At 38.9% G+C, this 16,256-nt stretch overlaps 1 protein-coding gene across 1 annotated transcript; it reads right to left on the bottom strand.

Annotated features, from left to right (window-relative positions):
* Positions 1 to 871: 871 nt before the first annotated feature.
* LOC146583473 (tudor domain-containing protein 3-like) lies at positions 872 to 13,385 on the bottom strand. The gene is made up of 14 exons (XM_085272185.1): positions 13,186 to 13,385; positions 11,178 to 11,262; positions 9,790 to 9,855; positions 8,896 to 9,056; positions 7,588 to 7,729; positions 7,325 to 7,396; positions 5,439 to 5,588; positions 4,975 to 5,127; positions 4,220 to 4,397; positions 3,497 to 3,622; positions 2,140 to 3,068; positions 1,774 to 1,899; positions 1,461 to 1,600; positions 872 to 1,145 (listed from the first exon to the last, which is right to left on the bottom strand). The coding sequence occupies exons 1-13, from the start codon at positions 13,221 to 13,223 to the stop codon at positions 1,484 to 1,486; spliced, it is 2,343 nt and encodes a 780-aa protein (XP_085128311.1). The 5' UTR covers positions 13,224 to 13,385; the 3' UTR covers positions 872 to 1,145; positions 1,461 to 1,483.
* Between the last annotated feature and the right edge of the window lie 2,871 nt (positions 13,386 to 16,256).

The raw sequence follows: 16,256 nt of genomic DNA, 5'->3' as shown, positions 1-16,256 counted from the left end.
TGACAACATCTTAAACCCAAGAACTGCTGCATTATACATGATTTCCCTGCAGGGTCAAGAAAAATATACTCGGTATGAAACTGCCTTAATTCTTCTACCAAAATATACGTTTATCTGATTGAAAATCAATCCCCTCTCATTTGGGTACTGTGTCATAGTCAGTCCCCTAGAACATTGTCAAGAGCTTCACTTTCAGTTCCTCTCTGGTGGATAGGTTTCCATATTACCAGCTGTTAATTATTCATCTATGCTTGCCTGGCGCCTCAGTTGGAAAATAAAGCAAACCCTTTGGACTAGTGATACAGAATAACACGGTGACCTTTCTGCTGAACCCTGGTGAATTGTCCATTTATCCCCCACTGCTGGTATGAGTGAAACTGGAGCAGAAGGTGGAGATTATTTCTTCATGTGCAAAACGTGTCTCCCACACTGCTCGAGTCCATAAACAGCCAGCAGAGTGTGCGCAGTGCTTGAAGAGCTAGGTACAGTCCCCTTTTGTAATGTGCAAAATGATATCTCTGCAGTGTGACCATCTCTATTACAGCAGGGAGAGATTGTCTTACCATTTGGATTTGCTTCACAGAACACAACAAATTAGCCTGAGCTGCTTGCTCTGGACTCGCAGAGGAGAAAATGTCAGAGGCAAGGTAAGCTGTAAGACAACAACTTGCAAATTTGCTAGGGTAGGTTTGAAAAAAATTACCAAGTCATCAAATAGCCCAAACTCGAGTTAACTTAGAAGCTCAGCTAAAATTAATTGACGGAGTCAAAATGAATCCAAGGACCCCGGAGAAGTTTCCTTTCCACCTCTGCATTAGTTTATTCATCATTAAAATTGAATAATTAAAAGCAAAACGCATTAAAACAGATCTGCTACATACTAATAATAACTGTTTATTCTGAAGCAGCCATTTAACAAATCTTCACAACATGTACAGTAGATATGTCCTTGACAAAATAAACCGGAGCTCATGTCAGTTGATTTTTTTTTGTTGTTTTGTTTTGTGTTTTTTTATTTTATTTTATTGTTGCATGATGTGCGAGCCCTTTTAAAAGTCCTGTATGCCCAAGCCCATTGGGACACTTAAAAATTCAGGAAGCACTCTGGATTGTTGCAGAACGTGGAAGGATGAGGGACACGCACACTGATGGATGAAGCAAAAGACAACAAAGTTATAATTTGTTTGGTTAACAGATTATGTGATATAACAAACGTTATTGTATTTGGGGAATCTCACAAAATATCTCATGACCACACAACTTCAAAATAAACAGATGTTTTACAGCTGTGACTGAAATAAAAGTCTTGAATTTTCCATATCTATTACAAAATTCAAGATTCCCACCACCACAAATAAAAGAAATGAATGGGAAATTCTAATTTATTTTATATAAAACACATTCATGGTTTGTGCTTAAACACCAGTGAAAAGAAAATACATGCTTGCTCATTTATTTACCTGCCCGTGTAAATGCAGAAACATCAATCTCGTGCCCTGGGCGGCTGGTAGTACTGCTGCGTGGGTCGCGTGCGTCTAGGCTGGCCGTCTCCCCCGCGGCGAAACTCTAGTGAACTGTCATAGTAACCATCATCTTCCTCCTGCCATTGTACATTTGATACAGTTGTGATGTGTTACTGTGAGTAATCCACCTAGAACTCATTCATATTTTATCACCTTTCCTCACCTCACTTGATCGCAGTTTAATTAGTAGCTTTCATTTACTATGAACCAACAAGTTCTGAGTTTGATGGATGTTTCCCTATTTTCTTACCATGACATCAGCATCAAGAGGTTTGATGTTATTCAGGAGGACCTCTTCACAATTTCCATAATCGCTAAATACAACCACAGCCGTGGAGCCAGATGGATGAACGGCATCTATTCTGGCATGGTAGAACTTCACACACACAACCAGACAGAAAAAAACAGAAATCTCATTACTCTCAAATACAAACCTTTGAAAAACAAATCAAAGGCACTGTCAATACAAAACGAATCCCGCAGATTCATTTTTAGAATTTTAAACAACTTTAACTGTCAAACCAGCGCTCAGCCAAAGAAAAAGAAAACATCTTAAATACAGCAGTTTTCAACAATCATTAACTATTGCTGTCTCATACATGTAGGGATGACGCACCTTACTGTCTTCCCAGTAAAGTGCCAGACACTCATCTCCAGGTTTCCACATGTGTTCAGAAATATGACCCCTTTCTGATCCTCGAGGACCTTGTCCTTTGCCTTGACCTCCCCTTCTTTTAGACCCTGGGTTATTAGCATTGTTTCTCTTTGGGGGCAGCGGCTCCCTGTTCGGTGGACAAGACGAGGTTTGTGGTTTGATCGGCCCAGTTCTTTTGTGTTCTATAACGCCATTTTGGAAATGAGAAGGATCTCCTGTTGGTATATAAGAACTCTGTGATGACCCCACTTCGGAGCCTCCTCCCTTTGAGTTAAAGTTTGCTGGCCCACTATCCCTTTGTCGCTCAGGGTGATCCAAATTTGCCCTCTCCATCTTCCCCTTCCTCCTGCTGTTGTTGAAGTCTTCATTTCTGTCTACACGTTTATTTCCTTTTCCGTTCGCTTCACTTCCCGCCAAATTGCTCAGTTTTGATGTGGGTGCCCCTCTTCTATGAGACGCCGCTGACATATTCCCACCACCATCTCCATTTCTGGACCGTTGGTTGTAAGATCCACTAAACTCCACCTGCTGCTGAAGGTCTTTTGAATGAGTGGAAGCAGACACGAAGGAAGAAGGAAAAATCTGATCGTCACGCATCTCTTTCTTGTCAGTTTGCGATCTATCGGACATCCCTCGTGACCACCTCTCCTGGCCCTTCCACTGCTGGGCTTGGCCTGACGTTTGGGGGGTTGTACAATTAGAGAGAGGCTCCTGGCCAGGTTTGGGAAAATCAGTGTCCCTGTGAAAGCGAGGCGGTCTGTCATTCCTTTGTTGCCTATGGTCATTATGCGAGGAGAACTTGGTCTGAGGTGCGTCTTTGGTGTGATAGTCTGAGTTGTGGAAATTTCCTTTGTTTTCGTGATGTCTCTGTGGAGCCTGGCTCTTTGGCTCTGATAAAAGCAAACAAGAAAAGATCAGCTGTATTAAGAAGTATGGCAAAACAATAATGGGAAAAATAGTGGAGGGAATACTAACAAGTGCTTGGTTGGTATTTCAGACCAGTGCTGATGTCTTGTTGTCAGAAACATGTCTTAGTTTTTCTGACCTGACAACAGCCATCTGTCTCAGTCTAATCAAGGCTCAGTTAGAAATCAGTAGATTCCTCCTAAAGAACTGGCTTCAAAAGGTGCTACAAACATCAGCCATACTTTTGCTTTAATTTGTGTGCTCTCCCAGAGGCCCTCCCATAAGTCATCACTACACAGGAACTGGGTTGGAAGTTGCACACATCTATGTCCCTTACACTTAGTCTCTCTCTTTTCCAAAATGATTAAAAAGAAAAAAAATACACTATTCCACAGCTTGGAATATAACCCACCATCAATGGAGAAAACACCCATTTTGGATTCCAGAAAGTCAAACAATGTGCTCGGTCCAGATGGTCTTCCTCCTGCTCCCTCTTGATCATCTTCATTTCTGGACCTGCCTCTTCCCTTTCCTCTGCCTGAAGAAAACACAGCGAAAAAAAACAAAACATTATTTTGACAAAGATTAAATCGATCAGTTTGAATGTGCACACTTTGTGGTCTCCTGCATCTACATAAAGTATGTGACTTTATCTGCATTAGCCTGCACGTGAGAACTCAACTGAATTTACTTTTAATGAGTTTGTGTTGTACATTTAAAATAGCTTTAGAGTAAACTGTACCAGTAGCTGGTTTGAAAAAAGAATATCTAAGTAATTCAGTGTGATTGGGCAAGTTTCAAGGTAAAACAGGTTGATTTTCACTAATGAAACAGACACAAAGCAATGACTGCATTTAAAACAGAATTTCCATCTAAAACCTTAAGGTGTGCTTTTGAAAAGAGCAATAAAGTGTGTGCCTGCAATTTCTGGTAAATGCAACAAAAAAAAACCCTGCCACAAAGGACCTTTAACTAGGCTGCCGGTGATTTTCATTGCATTTAAAGAACCTCCACATCACTCCTCCAACCTCAATCTGGCTCTGCTTGCTCTGCAGACATAAATTGTTATGCGGCCAAAGTGGGCTAAAGGTGCATCTGGGGCTGTGTGTGTGTATGTGTGTGTTTGTGTGTATACCTCTGGGTTGTGGCTTGTTAGACTCTGCAGCCGCAGGGCCAGGTCTGCTACCAGAAGATCCAGTCAGTAGGCTGTTCAGTGCCACTTCAAGGTTGTTATTATTGTCCATCAGAGCCTGTCGAGCAGCTTCTCTGTTAAAGCCCATCTCCATGATGTGCCTCAGAGCGCGTTCGTCAACCTACCCAACAAATGACAGGAAATATATTTGTTGTATGGAAATCAGAGGAAGATTACATGCATATGATAATTATAAGTACAATTACGAGGTTATAAATGCAGACGTTTAGTGTGACGCACCCAGGAGCTCCCTTTTAAATTCTGTTTTACCTGTGAGAGCCTGTTGGTGTTGGAAACGATCGCAAACACTACTCCCTCGTCAAACACTACAATTTTACGTTCTGTCCTATTAATGTCTTCAACCCAAACCCTTCAGACTAGAGAAACTGGCAGGACACAACAAAAAGCAAGACAAATGGACTGCCACTTGATTGGAAAACCTCACCAGGGCTCCAATCCATTTACATCTCCACAATATTATAACCGATGCCTCACCCAATCTGTGAACCATGAAATAAGACTTCAACCCAGACTAAAGAAACCACAGAAGAACACAGAGCAAGTTTGAGCCTTTAAATTGCTTTGTTACAGTGAATTGGGACTTCAGTAATGTGAGGTAAAGCCATTATTTCAACAACGTTTTTGTGTGTGTGTGTGTGTGTGTGTGGAGGGTGTTGGATTATAGTTTGTGTTCTCACCAGCTCTCTGTAGTTTCCATCTTGTCTGCTTTCTGTTCTTTCAGCCCGGTCCTCCCGTCTCCTCTGCTGGTAAGACTCTCGGCTCCGGGAGGAGGAGGCAGCATTGGATAAATTGCCGCCTGCATTTCCTCCACCGCCAAATGTGCGGGGGCCCTGACAAGGAAACAACATTAGGATCAATAGAGCTGCAGGGTTGGACAAAGAGAAAAATACAATAAAAGAAACAGAACTCTGCAAATGGCAACGTAATTATGACTTTTAATTTGAAGAGTTACACAACTGTCAAAGGCAATTAAGGTTGAGGTGAATGCCGATAAAGAGCATATATTTTTAAATTGAGGCCAAATTAAGTCACTTGTGCAGGACGTGCAATCGATAAAGCAGCAAATTTTGCCCGCATGGCAAAAACACTGGTCCCGAAAATTAACAACTGAAAAGCTAACAAGTGATAAAGGTTTGGATACCTCTTTGGTCTTGGCCACCTCAGCAATAGCCGCAGTCCGCTGCTTTTCAAACTCGTCATTCTCGTCAGTGCTTTTGACCACAGTGTGAGTCTGCAGGGTCTTCCTCTGGTCCAGTTCTCGGCTATCCACTTCATCCTTCCTTGCACACTTCTACAGGGAGAGCGAGAACAAGGCTGCAGAGATCATCACTCGTGTACGCTCTCTTAAGTACAGAAATTAGTGCGCTTGACAGTTTGCACATTTCATGGACTCAAACTAGAACCAGATGAATTCATCTGGTTTTTCTCAAACTTGACTGTGAACTGTATTTAATTTCAAAACAATTACAGATGGTGGCTCGGTGCCAATGAGATGGAACTCATCACTTCCTGCAGCTGTTCCTCGACTGCACCAAGTGATGATTTAGTCACACAGGCCAGCAAATGACTGGAGCAATGATATTTACTTTTGACTAGGTTCAGCCACTCTTTGTTTCAATAAAAATCAAACCCTGCGACTATTTGTGGGTATCTAACATAACAGGTTGTATTAAAAATGATATTCGTCATAGTAACAAGATTATGCTTATGTGAAAATGATGAAGGCCTGGATTTCTGTCTTATTTAGTTATCGCTCACATAATAACTCACCTTCCAGTGAGGACAGTTTACTATTTTTAAGTTCAGTAATTTTCTGTTAGCCAAAGAAGAGGCACAAAAACAAAAGGATTTGAGAATGACTAGCAGACAACAGGAAATCTATCTGCATTAATATCATTAGGATCATCATGTAAGTAAAACTGTTTTGAACTCAGAGCTTGAGGTAAAAAGACAAAAAGTCTACCGTCTAATGCCATGTAAACTAAATTCTTCTGACTGGAAAATGTCTGGTAGAAACACACCACAACTACACTTTTAAAAACATTCCTGCTGTGAAGCATGATGGTAGAAGCTCCGTGCTGTGAGAGCGCCTCTGAGTAGAAGCAACCAGAATAAGTAAAACTGACTCAACTGACAGAACATAGATCCAAGCAAAGCGCAAGCACACACATTTGCTTTCCAGCGCCAAATACCTTGGAACAGAGCAATCTAAAGCGACCCAAAGCAGACTTACTCAACACCAAGTCCTGGAATGACCCCGCATTAGTAAATACAGTTACGCAGAAGATCTAGAGGCTGTTAAATAAGTCCCAAATGCTCCCCTGTCATAAAACTTTACAAAGCTTGAGCAAATCTGGAAGGAAAATCCCAAAATCCAAGTGTGAAGCTGATACCAATGCATTCACTTGGAAGCTGTGATCCTAGCCGAGACTCAGACTCAGTCTTTTTTAAAGCTTTAAGTATTCTGTGTATAATAATAGTCGTTAAAAAAAAGAAAAACGTTAGCAAATAAAGCATCTAATTATTAGTGGTTACCTTGACGATCTGCTTTTCATGTTCACAACGCTTAATCTCAGCTGCCCTTTTACATCAATTACTAGAGCTTTTTATTTTAACAAAAATGCAACATTTAAGCCTCATGTTGCTGGTGGGAGATAACCTGCCACAGGACAGTTTGATTTTTAATTCTGCTTTATTACACACACAGCGATCAAACATTTTAAAGATTCATGAAGGCGTAATTGTTCCAAAAGATCAGAGAGAACATTGCCAAGATAGGGACACTCCTGGCGCCAGATCTGTGTTTAGTTCCTTGCATACATTTATGAGGTTACTGCTATTCACTACTGCCTGGCTTCCATTAAATCACTGCTGAAGTATCATTTCATATTAATGTTCCTGTCTGTATTAATTTTGTTCAATTTTTATGTTATTCTTTCTGGTTTTTGTTCTTCTTAGAAACATTTTTTTTAAATATAATTTTGGATGTTTTGCTTTTTAAGTGAACTATGAAATGTTCTTCCTCACCTGACCAAATGGCACGAAGGGAGGAGGTCCGCCTTCTGCTCCAATGTTACTCCTGCTGTGTTTGGCCAGACTCTGCAGGATGAAGGATAAAGGTACCCCTTTTTTTTTTTTTTTAAATACAAAACTCAGATAAATACAACCTCAGCAACAGCTAATGATGGCGTAGCAGAGGCCTTTATTACACATTTAAAATGATTACTAAAATATGACTTTTATCTTTTTAGCCAGAGTGGCTGATCCGTCATTAAAATATTGACCCTCACCCTTTGTAGTTCCCACTTCTCCACCATGTGATCAACCTCTCCTCCAAGGACAGAGATTTTTGAATCGTCAAGCAGTAAAAGACCATTTTTAACCTGGACTGTACCAAGAAGCTTCACCTTTGTTCCTGGTGGGGTGTTAAAACTGAAAAACAAAATAAAATAAAAAATAGTAATAGAGAAAACAAAATATTAAGACTGAAACGCAGTATGAATGATATATTTCTATACATTTCTTTTTAAAAAGCTATTAAATTTTAAATATATGTGTGGGTTTACTGCATATACCAAGTCTCACACCCTATTTCGTTACCCATGCCACTTTATAAATGACATGGAGCATTGCCAGCAGATGGGTGGCAAGGCTAGGAGAGACTATTAATAATCCCAGCTGCTCACCCATCCTCATGGTAAATTAAAAGCCCCTCTATCTCATCAGGCCTGATAAGGCCTCTGCCTCTCTCATTAGGAAAGCACAGGGACTTAGAGGGATTTCCAGCTACTGATGCCGGATGCCAAAGCAACAATTAGGGATTTCACTCCAAACCTCTGGGATAGATGCTTCTGCTGCTATCATGATAGAAGTTCACATGATAGCAGCAAATACAGGAATAAGACGGCAGTCATCCTTGATTCAATCACATACAAATGCACTATTCACCCTCAGTGTCGCTACTTAATTGTCATCTCTCTGTACTACATCACTGTCTCGCACACTGAACAGTCCTGTAATCCAGCTCATCCTTCTTTGCCTCTCACTTATGGCCTCACGCACACTAAAGCGGACACTTTCATAAGAAACACTAACCGGCGCTGTTGCTAGCCAGTGTGTGTGTGCCGCTCATAAAGGGGGGATTTGTTCTGTTCTCTCCTCTCTTCCCATCAGGAAGTCAAGGCCCACATTCTGGCCACTCCACCTGTACAGACTGGCTAGTCACCATGGCAGCAGTCACCAAGGCCACGGTAGCTTGGATGGAGATGTAATTAAGGCTAAGAATTGTTAGATCAGCTGCCACGGCGAGGAAATTGCAGATAAAGGGAAAATTCAGACATGTGGTGGGGTGAGAATGTTGACAGGGAGGTGAAGGAGCAGGGTGTGTGCAGAATGTGTTTGCAAAATATGAGAAACCAGCTGAATGCCCCCGATTTGCATCTATGCAGCAAACAGAAAAGCAGCTTTTACATTATCCATTTTTAAATATGAGACAAATAAAAAAAATGTAGGATTTTTTTTAACCATTTATACCCCTTTCACAGATATTTACATTACACTACAGCCTGTTATTTTTAAATGCAACAAAACTGTAATACCTGATCTTAGACAGATGTTTGAACTCCAGTCCAACACAGGTGGTGTGCCCATCTGTCATTTGCAGGCGCAGCATTCGCGGCGCGCCCTGGGACTCCTCGTGGTCTTTAGGAGCTGAGATGTTTCTCACCTTCTGCACCTGGAGGACACATGGACCCTCCAACTGGCCATGTGCAAAAGACAGAAAAATAAATAAATAAATAAAAAAAGAGGTGGCTTGAAAGGCAAATCTGCATGTGCGGAGGAGGATTACAGCGAAATACTGAAAAACCCTCTAGGAGTTTTCAGTATGTATTGAGGATTACTCCAATTTTTAAGGCAAAAAAAAAACAAAACAAAACAATACCTCTTTCCCTGTGGCATACTTAAGTCAGCACAGGTTTATTTATTCCTCAAAATAGCCTCAAGGCTTACATTTAGAGCTACAGCGACCACTGTTGTTGAATGCTTTTGTAAGGACTCTTCGCACAAAGTTTGATTTCTACACCTGGGAAAAGATATGTGTAAATCCTATCTACATTCAATACTACATACAAAAAGTGTATAGTGCAATACAGCGCAATTTATGCATTATAGGTACAAGGCAGAGTGCATTACCAGGGTATAATGGGGTGTATCATATTCGGAGTCTGAAGGGAAGAGGAGGTAAATGCACATAAAATTACATGTTTTGATATTTGGGTTTTTTCCCCCCTCCATTTGCTCGATTTTACTTTCATGGGCAAAGAAGTGGTTTCTTGACCTACATTTGTTAGTGTGCTAGGGACATCTAGTGGCAATAATGAAAACTGCAGTTCTAAAGTTTCCTTTCAACAGTGGCTCCAGCTCATCATTTGTAATAGAGTTTCATAAATTAAGCACTGCCACAGAGTTGTAGCAATATGTATGCCACTCACCTTCTCAGTTCTTCCACTGTTGATATCAGATGGTAGATATTTTCGCCCAACAGTTCTAAGATCAGTCTGCAAAACAAAAGCTGCTTTATTAGAATATATATAATAATCATATATTCATGTAATGAAACAATGCACATGTGAAACAAAAACAACAAAACACATTTATAACTATTCAATCAGATGTAATCTCACTTTTTGTAATCTCACTCCACATGGTGGAGAGAGTGCAACTGTGCACTATTGCAGTAAAACAGTAAAACCAGTATATGCGCCAATGTATGGAGTAATTTTGATATACAAGAATCAGGATTGGAGCTCATTGCTTTTTAAATCCAATCACCACTTTATTTAACCTAGCTTTTTAACAGAATTGTATTTTTTAAAGAGGATTTCATTTTTCCTCCAAACCATAAGAGATCAACATTAAAACTACAAATGTGTCTGCCTCCCAAACCAATTTTACAACCACTTTTTACCGCAGAAAACAATATGTCTGAACAAAATAAGCGCTCCAGGTAAAACCAAAAAAAGCAGCCAGAGTAGCAAAATATCTCTCTAATTAAGATACAATTAAATGCACCATTTTGCTAGCAAATCATCAGTGGCTCCAATTTATTTTTATGCCTAGTCTGACAATGTTAATAACTTTAAGCCCCTACAAGTACCACTCTAAATTTACTACAAGTTGATTAAACCAGGTATGCAGTAATATCTAAAAGTACAGTGTGAGACCTTTCCGCAGCACTCCATGCTAAACCTTAAAGGTCAGTGTTTCTGCAGTAAATGCACTGACTGTGCCTTCTCGACTCGTTCGATACTGCAGGTCAGGTCTGTAGCATCTTTGTCATTCTAGGAGAAGAACCCTATATGAATGTTTATGGTTCCTCTTTAAACATTTTCATTTTGTTTAGCTGCGTATCAAATGAAAAAAATTCTTTTTTTAAATACACAATTATAATTAACAGATAATTCAAATACCCACATTCATTTCATACTATTAAAATGAATAGATTCCTGGTTTCATGATGATTGATGATATAATTTGAGAGGGCAGTCATTGAGTGATTGAAGAGGGAAAAGGATGAGTTATTTCTGGCTCAGAAAGGTGCCTTTTAGGGATGAATAGAATAGCATGAGTGAATGGTTCTGCATAGAGTAACTACAACAGGTTTACTTAGATTCACTTGTTTGGCAGATATTTATGCATGTTTCTGTTATTATGTTTGATAAACTAGTAGTATCTAACAAAAACTAGTAGTGTCTAACCAAACTAGTTAAAAAAATGCCAACTTTTAGTACAATGATGGTGATTTTCCTTAAACTCTAAAACTCAAGGCAAGGTGTTACACGGTAAAAACATTCTGTATATGTGTTTGTGTTGCACTTACATCAAGCGCAATACGAATTATGTCACTATGTGTTATTTTCTCAGCGGATCCTTTCAGTTCTGCTATGCCTTCATCACTGAGGTACCTGCAAGATGAAAAACAGAGCAGAGAATACAAGTGAAGCTGGGAAAGGCTTCAGACAGTCTCATTTCAACATGTTTAAACAGACTGTTATTATAATCAACTAAAACTTATCTAAAGACGGCGACAAATACTTGACTGAAAAAATAAAAACTGCATTTTAGCGGACATTTTTCTCTTAAAAAAGACTGATATTAAAAATAAAATGCAAATGGTAACGTCTTTGGTTTTAATCTTTTTTTTTTAGTTTGGTCAAATTTATAACACGCATGTGGAGGTAATGCTGTATTTATTTATTTACTGTGATGTCAAGCGTCTCCATAACTCCATAAATTGTTGTGTGTTTGTATGCTAATACTTATTCTAAATGTCATACATATTATGATTAATAAATAATCTCCTTTGGGGGGGAGTCAGGATGGGAACCCCAGTTAAAACTCTGCCAAATCAAACATGTGGAGATATCTGCTGCAGGGATCACAGTTGTATTTTTGTATTTTCTCATTTGTTTTTAATTTTTATTTCATTTTTACTTTTTGTTTTTAACTAAGTTTAGTTTCAATTACTTCCCATAGTGCGTTTTCTTGTTTCAGTTTAGTTTGTGTTGTCTGCAAATGTTTGGCTTTAGATATGTTTTTATTAGTTTCAGTGTTCCATAAGGTTGTTATTATATGGACGGCATATGTCAGAGGCGAGGTTTAGGAAAATCAGTACACGTATTACTACTAAAAACAGAACTTTTTGAAAGTAACTGTGTCACAGACTTTTAGACAGAGTGTCTCTATAAAAACATTCATCAAAGCCTCTGTATTTTTATTTATTTTAATTTTGCAAGTTCTCAAATGATTTTAGTTAGTTTCATTTTTAAGTCTTTCTTTAAATCTTTATTTTACATAACTAAATTGGGGGGTTTTGCATCTAGTTTTAGTTTAGTAAACTATAATCACGTTAGTGCTGACCCCTTGTGACAAGGGAGAAACTCAAAGTAATTTTACTGTAAGATATAAACAGTACACAAACTAAACAACTCTACTCAAACAGCAAAACATGACAAGTCAAATTAACTCTCCCATCTAATCAACACAATGCAATTACAATTCTACTCTATTACAGTTAATTCATAGTTCAGTATCACAGAAGTTTATAAACTGCTTGCTTCAAGACTGTTTTACAATTCGCGCAGTTTAGCAATAAACTGATTCAGATAACGAACTCACCTCCTTCCCAAAACTAAACTGAATATATGGGAAGAAACAGCAGAAGAAATCTGTTTTCTTTTTATCATGAGTTACGTTCACAGCCTCTTTGATCTGATCAGATGGTGTGCATGACAACAAACGTAAACAACCTCGGGACCACTTTTAAATTAGTTTATCTGTACATTACGGACAGAACAGTTATTATTCATCTCTGTTAAATACATATAAGACTCTAGAAGGGATAACAATTAAGTAAGCAAAACCTGAAGCAGTAAGTGTTTAGAAGCTGCATGTGGCTAAATGCTAGCACTCATGTCTAGCTACTGCAAACTGCTGCTGGGATGTTCTGAGTTTTAAAAGCACTGCATGTTTTAACTATATTAACTTTAATATGAGCCTCAGATTTATTTGATTGGCCCTGCATATGACGTTATCACTGTTTGTTCATGCAAAATGCAGCGCCACACTACGCTGTAATAATTGCATGCTAAGTGTGTATTGCATAGCTAGCGTCATTTATCTCGCTAGTTTGCTAGCCAGCCTCCAGCACAACTAATTACGTTGCAAAAACACACCGAAATCCAAAGTGTTAAGGTAAACCTTGTACTTTAATTTTAAGTTATAAGTACGCTAAATAGTGTTTTTAGAAAACATCAAAGAGTAGTAGTAGTGGTAGTTGTATTAGTAGTACTAGCTAGCTCTTTGAAATTAGCTCACATGCTACCTACCAGCCCTCTTTGGTCAGGGAATCTGTCACATCGGTCATTGTGCTTCCAAACTGCTGATGGAGCAATAAGGACACCAAGAGTTTTAAAGTGGGTTCACTGGAATAACAGCTATCTCGTCCTGTAATTCATATTCTGCTCCAGACAAAGCTCGCTAATATCAGTACTGAACGACTCTACGGTACATACGTCACACAATGACACTGTACAAGTACGGAGTGCCGTGAGGGTCTAAATAGCGTTTATATATATTTTTTTTCATATGATAAAGCAAAATCTACTTGTCATTCAGTTTAAAGAACATCCGTTTAAAAGAAGTATGACAAACAATATAGACTCTAAGACATGCGAATTTGCATATTAACGATCAAGGAACTGACCTCCCAGCCCATTGTTCCTTCAGTGATGCTAGTTTCAGTCATTATGCAAATATACTGTTTATAAGCCTGGAGAAACCTGCTGTTAGATGAGACCGAAAAGGTCACTAGGATGAGTGATGAAACGTTTCTCCCACTGAAAACGCTATGAACAGAATCAACTTTAGGGGAATATAGACTCTGGTCACCTTATTAGGTACACCTGTTCAGTTGCCCGCTGTAGCAGATATCTTATTCAGCAGCGATGCATTTAGGTACGTAGACACGGTTAAGATAATCTCCTGACATTTAAACTGAGCATCAGAATATTAAAGTGACTTTGGCTCCAGCAAATAATAATAATAATTTTTTTTTAAAAAACTAAATAAAATAGAAACTAACCAGTGAGCAGCAGTTCTTTTGGTAAATGCGTTTTGTTGATGCCAGAGGTCAGAGGACAATGACTAGACAGCTTTAAGCTGAAACATTAATTAAAATAATCACTCATTACAAGACTTATGCAGAAGAGGACCTCTCACTCCGTAACACATCACTCCTGTCAGCTAAGAACAGTAATCTGAGGCTACAGTTCACACGGGCTTACCAAAACTGAAGAAACACCAGAAACATAAACGTTGCTTGGTCTGATGAGTCTTGATTTTTGTCTGTGAGAAGGTTCTTAGTCATTCAGGTCATAGTAATCTAAGGAAAGAAAAGCATTTTGGAGTTCTTTAAGTTTCTTGTAGACGTTTCACCTCTCATCCGAGAGGTGTAACATTTTGGACATTCATATTTTGGACAGAGAAGATAGTTTGAAAGAGGCGTGAAACAAGCCATCTACGTCCACTGTGAACGACCATCTTTGAACAGAGGGCGTGGCTTAGGACACCAACTGTCTGCCAGTTTTGAGATCCCTTCTCAGATGCCTTAACGCCCACTCACATTTTAGTCATTTGATTTCAGTAAGTCACATGATAGGGTGGGGGCAAGGTCTCACAGTGGGTTCACCCGAAACCTTGGCTGATAGTGACCCATTATAACACCCATTATAACACCACATCCTACCTTAGTGTTGTTGCCTATCATGTCCACTTACTACCACAATGTACACATCTTATTCTAGCAATGTATAATTAATGAAGTGGCCAGTGAGCGTATGCAGATATAAATGTAATTTTAAGTATGACTTTATATCCAATAATTTTGGGGTTGGTGAACACAACCATGGGAGAAGGAATAGGTGGAGTTCCTTACACCGTTCCTGGACAGTGCTGAGTTAACTGTGTGTATGTGTGTCCACATACAAACCTCTACAAACCTCAGAGTAATACTGGAGACACACAGCAAGCATGCATCAGCTGTTCCTGGATGCAACCGACTACTGCTGTTACAGGTTTGATGAAAGGGACTCAGACTCAGCCATATACTAATCAACCATGCAGTAAAACCACATGATGAAGAAAAGTGGCCTCTTCATAAGGCCTATGATGTTCAAGCTGTGGGCAGTACTTTGTGGGAATATTAATAAGGTCTCAGTGGGTCCGATATGACATTTTGTAAGAAATAAGATACGAGGTGGCAGCAAAATTAGTTTGAACAAGAAGGATCATCTCCAGCAGATTTCTTACATTAAATTAATTGGTACTGCATTACATGTTTTTGGAATTTTTATGTCTGAAAATAAAAATCATGTATTATCTAAATAAGTGCAAACCATTTAAAAATATTTTTAAAGATGACATTTGATACTAAATCATTGCACAGCCCATTGATCAGAAAATGCTTTTAATTACTAATAATTATTGCTTTTTCTTATAATAATCTTCAGGCTATATAGAAGAACAAATGTCAAGAAAATAGTCTGTATTGTAAAATTACCTAACAGATAAATCACTTACATTAGTTTGTGTTAGATTCGTTGGCTGCACATCCATAATGTCAATCTCCCATTCCACCACATCCCAAAGGTGCTCTACTGGACTGAGATCTGATGACTGTGAAGGCCATTTGCCTGCCATGTGATTGGCTGATCCACAGCCACTTTATTAAGTTCACCCAATCGGTTCAATGACTTGCAGTAATGAGTCACTGAATCAGTTGGGTGTTGAGTGTGGAACGTAGAGCAGCTTTATTTTTTGAGCAGTAAGGGTATTCCATATCATTTAAGTGGTGCTCGACCATTAACTTGTTCATGCTTTATCCTTTTCTGCTTAAGGCTCAGGTGAAACCTCTACTCTTTTTCAGGAATTTGAGGCATGATCTCATTCGGCTAAATTGTCTAAAAGTCCAGTAAACAAAGCAAACGGGGGGGAAAACACATACATGTGTATTTTGGATGTTGCTTCCCTGACTACTCTGAAATAAAACATGTTATGAAAAAAATCTTAAAATCACTGATGCATAGTTATTATAAATTTCCAGGATAAACAAAATCACTTAAGGAGTTATGCAAGAAGAATTTGCCTGAATAGCTTGGTGGACACATAATGTGCAGGCTTAAACCTAATTTATTTTTCAGGCACAGAGACACTCTCTGTAGACATGGAAAATGTGAGTGTTTCTGAATGCTGATATCTATTTGTTTTCTTGTGTATTTAAACTACTGTATAACATTTGTTAATTAACAAACGGAAAAAAGACTTATGGAAACCACCACCACTTTGCATGGTTCGATTATCTCTGAAACCTAGGGCCAGTGGTGCCATCTAATTGAAACCA

Source organism: Mchenga conophoros, linkage group LG1 (assembly GCF_057382185.1).
Source record: "Mchenga conophoros isolate Kocher_MC1m ecotype Shallow Benthic linkage group LG1, M_conophoros_male_GT1.1, whole genome shotgun sequence".
Classification (NCBI taxonomy): domain Eukaryota; kingdom Metazoa; phylum Chordata; class Actinopteri; order Cichliformes; family Cichlidae; genus Mchenga; species Mchenga conophoros.
The sequence above is the reverse complement of the archived record's forward strand: the minus strand, read 5'-3'. Positions and strand labels throughout refer to the sequence as shown.